Consider the following 9628-nt stretch of genomic DNA (forward strand, 5'->3'; position numbering starts at 1 on the left):
AAAAAAAAACGTCCTCCTAGTGTTCCTATTGTCGGTATTGAAGTTTTCCAAATTGGATCATCAAAAATCAATGAGCAAAAAAAAGTACTTCCTCCGTTTCATTTTAGACGATGTTTTAGGGTTATTTTTTGTTTCTTAATACTTGAAAGTTTTTATATTTTTTCATAAAATTACCAATAATATCCTTACATTTTGTCTTGGAATTATAAGTTTATTTTAAAATGCACTAACATCAATTAATGTTTGAAGACTTTTCTCAAAGGTACAGATGGAAAATCTTCATATAATCTGCATGAAAACTCTAAAAACATCATCTAAAGTGAAACAGAGGAAGTACATAATTGTTATTCGGCTTAAATATTATTGTATTTCTCATGCTAATCAATTTGCTCCTATTAAGCAGAGGATAAACAGGTGAACCAAGAGAACGATCCATATCATCCCTTAATAGAAGCACTAAATTCACAAGACTGGAAAAAGACTATGGAATATCTACATGATTATCAAACATTCATTAAAGAAACCATTGGAACATATTCGAGAACAAGAATTTATAATATTCTCACCACAGTTGCATATTTCCACCAATATACGTTTGTGGAGGAGTTTTTGAAATTGGTACCGCCACAAACACTTGAATCTCTGACCCCAGACGGGAATACGACATTGCACGCAGCTGCGTTCCTTGGAGACATTAAATTTGTCAAGGCACTGGTGGAGAAGAACTCCAGATTGACGCAAATACGGTCCACCGATGCAATGAAATGTGTGCCCCTCACCCTCGCCGCAATAAATGCTACAGATGGACAAAAGGAGGTGGTGGACTATCTTTGCTCTGTAACTAGAGACGACGACCCAAGTCCATTCTCTGGTGAAGATGGTTTTAAGCTACTGCTCTGTTTAATGTTATTCAATATGCATGGTAAGTAATTAAACAGAAATAAGTTAAGGTTTTTAGGTCTTATGAAGTTAGATATCCGACATTAATCTTCATTTGCCTATCTGGATTGCAGGTGTGGCACTATCTGTATGCCAACGATTTCCAGGATTGGTTGTAGAACTAATGGATAGATATGAAAAAGATTATATACCGCGCCTAATGCAATTCATTGTTGATAGGCCGTTCGCATTTTTGAGCGGATCAAAAATGAAGTGGTGGGAACGCTACATCTATTCTTGTTAGTACTCCCACCCCATATGAATCTTTACTTCAACCTTTAATTTACTTTCTCGCTCTCAGCTAAATGTAGTTATTTAAATTCATCAAATGTCCATGCCCTGCAGTAATCGAAGTGGATACTGCTGGAGAAAAACATGAGGTCGAAGGCATCAGATTAGGTGACGAAGAAAATCATCTGGAAACCTCAATAAGGGAAAACTGTTGGACTAGTAACAAAAGAATCATAACTAAGTGCATCTCAAGCTACTGCATGCGATATATAAGTCAAGGTTTTTTTCTTGCAAACTTTCACTTGTTTTTATGAGATAGCATTAACCAACAACTTGGATTCCATGTTATTTCAGTACCTCTTATCAGGAGATTATACGATCAAAAGTTGATGGACAAAAACATCGTTGCACTGACAAAGTATTTTTTCACGCAACTCAAAGGAATGGACAAAAATAGAGTTAAAACCATTTTTCTAGATTATAAATTGTTGCCGAATGCTATAAAGTTTGGAACCACGGAGTTCGTCCTGGAGTGCCTAGGGACATTTCCTTTCCTATGTTTGGAATTGGATGATAAGGGCACAATGATGAAGTTGGTTGTCAGCGAACGCAATGAAGTTATATATCATTTCATGCGTATACTGAAAAACAAAAGTTTTACCGGTAGAACTTATAGCCTCTATGAGGATAACAACAGTATCCTACATTTCAGTGCCGAGTTACCTCATAGCCGCCGACTCAATGTTGTATCTGGAGCAGGGTTTCAGATGCAACGAGAATTGCAATGGTTTAAGGTGCACCCATTACACCCATAATATCGAGATGCCAATTCCATAATTAATCGTTACTTAGTGATTGTACCTTTTTATTTACTGTATTAATGCATGCAACCTTAATTTATTTTGTCCAGATGGTGGAAAATACAATGCTACAGAATGATAGATTTGTAAGAAATAAAGATGGTGATACAGCTCAATTTCTGTTTACAGAGAAACACAAAGAATTGATGAAGGGAGGAGAGGACTGGATGAGAGATTTATCAACATCGTGCATGGTAGTAGCTGCTCTAATAGCTACAATAGCATTTGCCGCTGCTATCACTGTACCCGGAGGAAACCTTCAGGACAATGATAGTAGTTATAATGGTCTTCCAGTCTTGTGGTTATAAACCTGCTATCATTTGCCGACTTTTTTATTCCCATCCCATAGATGTGGTTATGGGATGTCCTAGTGTTTAGAAAAATACCTAAATGTCCTTTTACAATCGGTAGTTTAATATTGTTTTTAGCAACCGATTATGACTATGTTTTTCTATTATCTTTGCTTTCTTTTGAAAAAATTAAATTTGGGGCTACTATCACAATCGGAAGATAATCAACATCACAAAACTACCAATTGTTTAAGTAGAGAAATTCGAAGTTTCAGTTGTTTTGGAAAAATTGAATTGGAGGCTACTATCCTAATCGGTAAATAATGAATATAACTTATCTAGAACATCACTTATCTACCGATTATGAAAATACAGAAATTCAAAATTCCATTACTTTTGAGAAAACTAGATTTGGGGGGACTATCACAATCAGTAGATAATGAACATAACTTATCTACCGATTGCAGAATCGATAGATAATAAATATCACTTATCCACCGATTATAAAAATAGAAAAATTCAAAATTCTATTAGTTTTGAGAAAACTAGAATTCGGGCGACTATCACAATCGGTTGATAATGAACATAACTTATCTTCCAATTGTACAGTCAGTAGATAATAAACATCACCTATCTACCTATTATGAAAATAAAGAAATTCAAATTCCAATATTTTTGAGAACACTATATTTGGGGCGACAATCACAACCGGTTAATAATGAACAAAATTTATCTACCGATTATGAAAATAGAGAAATTTAAAATTCCATTAGTTTTGAGAAAGCTAAATTTGGGATAATTATCACAATTGGTAGATAACGAACATAACTTATCTACCGATTCTACAATCGATAGATAATAAACATCACTTATCTACCGTGTGTGCTTCTCTATTAGAATAGAAGAGTATAATCGGTAGATAAAGTATTATATTATCTACTGATTCTGGGACGTTAATGGCGTTGAATTCATTCAATCGTCTCTCTAATCGTTATTGAACCTTTAACATAATATTCTTCATAATGTTTCTCACCTTATTCTTCATAGTAATCCATGATATTCTTATCTACCAAAAAATATGTTCAATAACGAAGGTTCAGCAACTTAAGAGAAATCTATTATATGTTTCTCACCTTATTTTTTGGTTAGCTTGCCTACCATCTACTTAAGTTGCTGCTTTCAAAAAAATAAATATCAAAGAAGCTTAATTATGTTATTGTCAAAATGCGTGAAATCACTGAAATTGTTTAATTATGTAAATAATAGATTGATTCCTCAATTTCCCATTATTGAGTTTCTAATATTTATTCGCTTACTCCATCCAATATATTATACCAACGATATTTTGAACATTTTCAATAAAATCAAATGTATCCTTTAGATTTTAAATGGTACTATTCCTTTTAAACTTGTACGTGCTAAAGATGTTATTGTCAAAATGCCGGATGGTTATCGTTTTTGATGCATATTCTATTTGATTAGACAGACCTCCATTCGTCTCCATCAAATTCAACCCAAAACCATCATTCTCCATCGCATTCGATCTGAAGCCTAGATAAGAATGGAAAGTATATTTAGGTTCAGCGGTGTATGATTCCTTATTACTTATTTGAGCACGAAAATACAGTTAACGGAGACAAATACAATTAACGGTGACAAGCACATGTACAATAAATTTGGAACATCCAATATGATCCTGGGGCGAGACCCTAGTTCAACATAATTAGAGCAAATTGAAGAGCATGACAAACAGAAAACATATATCCTAATTATTAGAGTATGGACATCCAACTCAAAATTAATTGGGAATGAATGAAGAGGCCCTAAAAAGATTATAAACTGCAGGATCTTAGGTTGCCCAAACGATAGGAGACTAATAATCTCAACACTAATCAATAGCTTCATGAAATAAAATATTGAAGAATTCATTTATGGATATTTTTTTTATCGGTAAATTAAAATTTAAAAGAAAAGGAAAAAAAGGAGGTTCATGAAACATGAACATCCAACACAAACAGACCGACCAAAAAACCCAAAGAAAACAACAATAACAATAAAGTTAATTTCTCAGACAAACCTAAAAAGAGACTCAAACACCACGAACAAGAAGGAACAAAAAAAAACATCGATAGATCAAGGAGGTTCAAAAACCGTCAAATTCCACTTGGTCATGAAGTCTTTCAACTGAACATTATGAAATTCAGATTGCCGATAAAGCCAATACGCGACCCTGTTCCTAATTTTCTCTTTCGAGGCAGACCAGAGAAAGAAACTGACTTTAGGAGGCCAACATTTGGACCACAGTCTTTTGGAGTGCACATGAGATTGTGCTTCAGCTGAAGTATTGATCTGTACTAACCAATAATAACACTTTTTAACCGAAAATTCACCTTCCTGATGCGAGTCTTTCCAAACTCGATTGTCGCAGGTGTTGTTTGGCCTCAAATTGCTAGTTTCGAGAAGATGTAGGATGGTTGCTAAATCAGAAATGACGTTGTCATGCACTCTGCGAGTAATGCCAAATTCCAATGCTGAGAAGAACTATCAAATGCTTGAGCCACTGTTAATGATTTGGTTTCAGATGCATTAAAAGCCGCCGGAAAAATCTGAGCTAAAGGAGCTTGACCGACCCAATTATCCTTCCAGAAACTAATTATATCCCCGTTCCCGAGCTGAAATTTGCAATTTGAGTAAAACAGATTTGAGAAACTGTGAATACCTCTCCAAATACTGCATCCATAAACTTTCTTCGGAGGGTTAGAATTCCAACCAAGAGGAGCTAGACCATACTTCTCTTCAATCAACTGCTTCCAGAGAGAAATGTTTCCATCACTGAACTTCCACAGCCATTTCATGATCAAGGCCACATTCATTAAATGTAAATTCTTAATACCAAGCCCACCTAACTTCTTAGGTGTCTCTACCTGGTCCCAAGCAACTAAGTGATACTTTTTATCATCCCCATCATCCCATAGAAAGTTACGCATAATTTGTTCCATCTTTTTAATGGCATACATGGGAGCCACAAAATTGGAAAAGAAATAAATGGGAAGGGCGGATAGAACAGAAATTAGCAAAGTTAGTTTACATCCTCTCGAAAGAGATTTGGAGATCCACGCCGGCAACCAAGCTTCAAATCTTTCAATGAGTTTGTTCCATTTGATGTTGGACCTATATGGCTCCCCTAGAGGCAGACCCAAGTAAGTGGTAGGCAAATTATGAGTGTTGCATCCCGTAGAACCAGCAAGAGAAACCAAATTCGGGACCTCACCAACAGGCATTAAAGACGTTTTATGAAAATTAACTTTGAGCCCAGATATAATTTCAAACCATATTAGAATGTTGCGCAGGTGATCGATGCTTTCGTGTTTAGGAAACACAAGAGTGTCGTCCGCGAACTGTAGATGAGTGATTTTGGAGCCACCGGGAATAATCTCAAAGCCATTCAACCAACCAACCTGCTCGGCTTTGACAAGGATAAGGTTGAGAGACTCAGCTATCAAAAGAAAGAGAAAGGGAGATAGAGGATCCCCTGTCTCAGGCCTTTCGAACTTTTGAAGCGTCCATTTGAAGAACCATTTATAAGCACTGAAAAATTCACATGAGAAATAGCAGCTTCGATCCATCTCCTTCAAACCATTCCAAAACCCATTCTTTGAAGCACATAATCCAGAAACGACCAAGCGACATTATCATAGGCATTTTGGAAATCAATTTTGCATAGAATTCCAGCTTGATGTGAGTTGTGAGCTGAGTTTATACATTCATTTGCAATAATGCTGCTTTCCATAATTTGTCTTCCTTCGACGTACGCTGATTGCTGATGACTGATGAGTTTGGGAAGCACTCTTTTAAATCTAGTAGAAATAACTTCAAATATAATCTTGTTGATGCTACTCATAAGACTTATAGGTCTAAAGTCTGTAACGTTCTCCAAATCTTGAACCTTGGGAATCAATATAAGAAAGGTAGACTTAAGCCGCCAATCAATGGATTTTCGATAGAACAACTGGTCCATAACCTTTAAGATATCAGATTTCATAAAATCCCAACACTTGGATATGAAAAAGATGGGCATACCGTCGGGACCTGGAGCTTTCTCCTGACCACGATTTGAAATTGCCTGATGCACTTCGTCCTCAAAAAAAATGTGTTTCAAGAGAATGAGCTTCTTGAATAGTTATAGAAGGAAAATTGAGTCCGTCGAGCTGCGGTCTGGAGTCAAACTTTTCTTGGAATAAACCTTGATAGTAAGAAACAATTTCCTTTTTGTTGATGTTTTTGTCGCTAGTTAGAACACCACTAATCTTTAATTGCGAAAAACTCTTACATCTTTGTTTGGAGGAAGCATACTTGTGGAAAAAATGAGTGTTGTTCTCGAACTCTTCAACCCAATTTATATTAGCACGTTGTTTCCAGAACTCACTGTGCATTTATGGATTTATTTAACTATATACAAACCTTGTTGTTCATTAATTTCTGGTGATGATTCATTTTCGGTTTCTTCTTCTTTTGTGTCACACCTACAACTGGAATACCAGGAAGATTTTGTTGATTAGGGGTAGAGTTGTCAATTAGTAACCCGGCCCGCGGGTTGACCCTAGCCCGACTTGTTTCAATCCGGATTGGCTGGGCTTGTTTCCTAAACGGGCCGGGCTAGGTCTGTTATATCTGACCCTAATAGAAAACAAGCCGGGCTAGGTCTAACCCGCGGGTTACCATCCAACCCGTTAAATTATGATAATAACCTGTTATCGGAGGTATCGGTAGTATTTCACCTGCTACCCAGGTAACCGGGTACTTCTTCTTATTCTTATCTAAGTTTTCTAAAGAAAGAGAAATCAGAAAACTTCTCTTCAAGTTTTAGATATGGAATCTGGACTGGAGGTATTCGTCTCTTTTTCTCTCCCTGCATGTATTTAGCTGGAATCTGGACTGGACTCTGGAGGTATTCGTAATCAGGTAAAGTGTCTAACTTAAAACTAAATAGGGTTGTTTTTTCTATTCTAAGTTCTAGATTAGATTTTGATCTTTAAGTTTAACTATAATGATCTTTTTTTTTAATTTTCTAACTATCTGTTTGATTTTCAGGGGTTATGGCTTTACACGTAATCAACTAACCAAGTTTTATCCTTTAGGTTGTTTTTTCACTTCTAAGTTATAGATTAGATTTTGATATTTAAGTTTAACTTTAATGATCTTTTTTTTAAAAATTTTCTAACTATTTGTTTGATTTTCAGGGGTTAGGGCTTTACCTTTAGACTACCGTTGAAGAAGAATAGGAAAAATTGGTCGATGATTTTACTTCTACTTTCCTAATCTAGGTGAGTAGTTCTAAGTTTTTAATGCATAACTTGTCTTTAAGTACTGTTAGGTGTTTGTGGAAATGATTCTTAGAACCCCAATCCCCTTTTCACGAATTTGTGTCATTTATTGTTAACTCATGTCTCTTAATGTCAATCTATAATAAATTAATAATGCATAGCTTGCTTACGTTATGCTTGTGAATATTTATTTGAATTACAAAGGTTTACTGATTCTGAAAATTGGAAATGAACTCCATATGCAGCATGTCAGAATCAGAAAGCACATGTTTTATTTTGGCTTACATGAAAGTGTAAAAAAGCATACTTTTGTTGGATTTGCCTTTGCCAGTTTGGGATGTGTACTTGTTGGGATTTTAATTATTGACAGCTCTAGTCCCCTGTGATGTAGCTCAAGGCTTACTAATTTTGATTTTTGAATTCTTTATGTAGCTTCCTAAAATTTCAGTTGAAGAAGACCATGACGATGTCATGAGTGAAGAGGATATCACAGTAGTAGAGTCGATGACAATTCAAGAGCATGCTTCAAAGAAAAGGAAATTTACATCAAAAGTATGGAATGATTTTGATTGGTCACGAGACAAAGATGGTAAAGAAAAGGCTACGTGCAAGCATTGTGGGCAGGAATATGCTTATGACAGTCAGAAAGGAGGAACATCAACTATGTCAAGGCATTTAAAGAAGTGCCCTAGACTGAAGATGCAAGATGTGGGGCAACTTTTGTTATGTACAAATAATGGAGAACTGGATACTGGTGCACGCAAAAATAGATCAATCAAAGTTTCGGGATTTAGTTGCAAGTCTAATTATTGGTAAAAATCTCCCCTTTAATTGTGTAGAATGGACTGAATTTACGGAGTTATGTAGTTATCTGAATGTCGATGTTGAAACCATATCAAGGAATACTACAAGGTCTGATATTCTTAAAATGCATAAGTTCCAAAAAGAAATTATTCGCAAGAAATTACAATGTGCTCCAGGTAAAATATGTTTAACATTAGACATGTGGACCTCCGTCAACACCACTGGATACATAAGTTTAACAGTACACTTTGTTGATCAAGATTGGGTATTGCAGAAGTTTCTTTTAAATTTTTCTCCACTGCCACCACCCCATACTGGTCAAGCACTTTCATATAAGTTATTTCTGATGTTAAATGATTGGGTAATTGAAGGAAAAGTAACCAGCATCACTTTGGATAACGCTGCATCAAATACTTCATGTGTTAAGATAATGAAGAGTCGATTCATTGCAAGGAATGTTATGTCGGATACTGGGAAAAGAAACTTTCATATAAGGTGTTGTGCTCACATAATAAATCTTATTGTAAGAGATGGACTGACAGAGATTGATCCAGCAGTAATCAAGATAAGGTTAGCAGTGAAGTACCTTAAAGGTTCACAAAGAAGAAAACAAAATTTCTTGGATACTGTCAGCGATTTAGGAATGTCAGTAAAGATGGGTGTTCGACAAGATGTTAAGACAAGATGGAATTCTACTTATCTTATGTTGCAAAGTTGTATTTCGTATGAAAAAGTCTTCACTCATTTGAGGTTGGTGGACCCTGACTATGCAAAGTCTCCTAATGGGGAAGAATGGGAGCAAATCAAAGTGGTCACGAAGTTTCTCAAGGTTTTTTATGACCTCACGACTCTATTCTCTGGAAACAAGTATCCTACTTCTAATTTTTATTTTGATGGGGTTTGTCAGATTAAAGTATTATTAGATCAAGAGATAACTAATGACATTGAGTTCATCAGAAACATGGCGAAGAAAATGCAAGAAAAATGTTCCAAGTATTGGAAAAAAATGAGTCCAATATTGGCAATGGCAGTCGTTTTAGACCCTCTATTGAAGTTTGAATTTGTAGAGTTTACTTTAGAAAAGGTGTATCCTGTTGAGCGTGAAATGAAGAAGGAAGTTGATATTATTAGAAAAAGGATGGCTTCACTCTATAAAGAGTATCATACGGCGTCAACTTAA

General features: G+C 35.6%; 3 protein-coding genes across 4 annotated transcripts; 2 read left to right on the forward strand and 1 right to left on the reverse strand.

The window, feature by feature from the left end:
* Positions 1-470: 470 nt before the first annotated feature.
* LOC113344737 lies at positions 471-2411 on the forward strand. 2 transcript variants are annotated; one of them, XM_026588671.1, is made up of 5 exons: positions 471-922; positions 1014-1178; positions 1285-1449; positions 1525-1964; positions 2081-2411. In XM_026588671.1, the coding sequence occupies exons 1-5, from the start codon at positions 484-486 to the stop codon at positions 2336-2338; spliced, it is 1467 nt and encodes a 488-aa protein (XP_026444456.1). In that variant the 5' UTR covers positions 471-483; the 3' UTR covers positions 2339-2411. The 2 variants fall into 2 exon arrangements, with proteins under 2 accessions (XP_026444456.1, XP_026444457.1); XM_026588672.1 differs by having other exon boundaries at positions 2160-2211.
* Positions 2412-4797: 2386 nt separating this feature from the next.
* On the reverse strand, positions 4798-5946 carry LOC113344625. Its single transcript, XM_026588559.1, has one exon. The coding sequence runs from the start codon at positions 5944-5946 to the stop codon at positions 4798-4800; it is 1149 nt and encodes a 382-aa protein (XP_026444344.1).
* A 1243-nt stretch (positions 5947-7189) lies between these two features.
* Positions 7190-9628, forward strand: LOC113344626 (zinc finger BED domain-containing protein RICESLEEPER 2-like). Its single transcript, XM_026588560.1, has 3 exons — positions 7190-7207; positions 8077-8398; positions 8484-9628. Exons 1-3 carry the CDS (start codon positions 7190-7192, stop codon positions 9626-9628), a joined length of 1485 nt encoding a protein of 494 aa, XP_026444345.1.

The sequence above is a fragment of the Papaver somniferum genome, unplaced genomic scaffold, assembly GCF_003573695.1.
Source record: "Papaver somniferum cultivar HN1 unplaced genomic scaffold, ASM357369v1 unplaced-scaffold_79, whole genome shotgun sequence".
NCBI lineage: Eukaryota > Viridiplantae > Streptophyta > Magnoliopsida > Ranunculales > Papaveraceae > Papaver > Papaver somniferum.

Coding starts and splice junctions, on each gene's coding strand:
- LOC113344737 (XM_026588671.1), top strand. CDS start 484: ATGGAATATCTACATGATTATCAAACATTCATTAAAGAAACCATTGGA. Junction 1,179..1,284: donor GGAACGCTACATCTATTCTT/GTTAGTACTCCC, acceptor CATGCCCTGCAG/TAATCGAAGTGGATACTGCT. Junction 1,450..1,524: donor CATGCGATATATAAGTCAAG/GTTTTTTTCTTG, acceptor ATGTTATTTCAG/TACCTCTTATCAGGAGATTA.
- LOC113344625 (XM_026588559.1), bottom strand. CDS start 5,946: ATGGATCGAAGCTGCTATTTCTCATGTGAATTTTTCAGTGCTTATAAA.
- LOC113344626 (XM_026588560.1), top strand. Junction 8,399..8,483: donor TAATGGAGAACTGGATACTG/GTGCACGCAAAA, acceptor TTAATTGTGTAG/AATGGACTGAATTTACGGAG.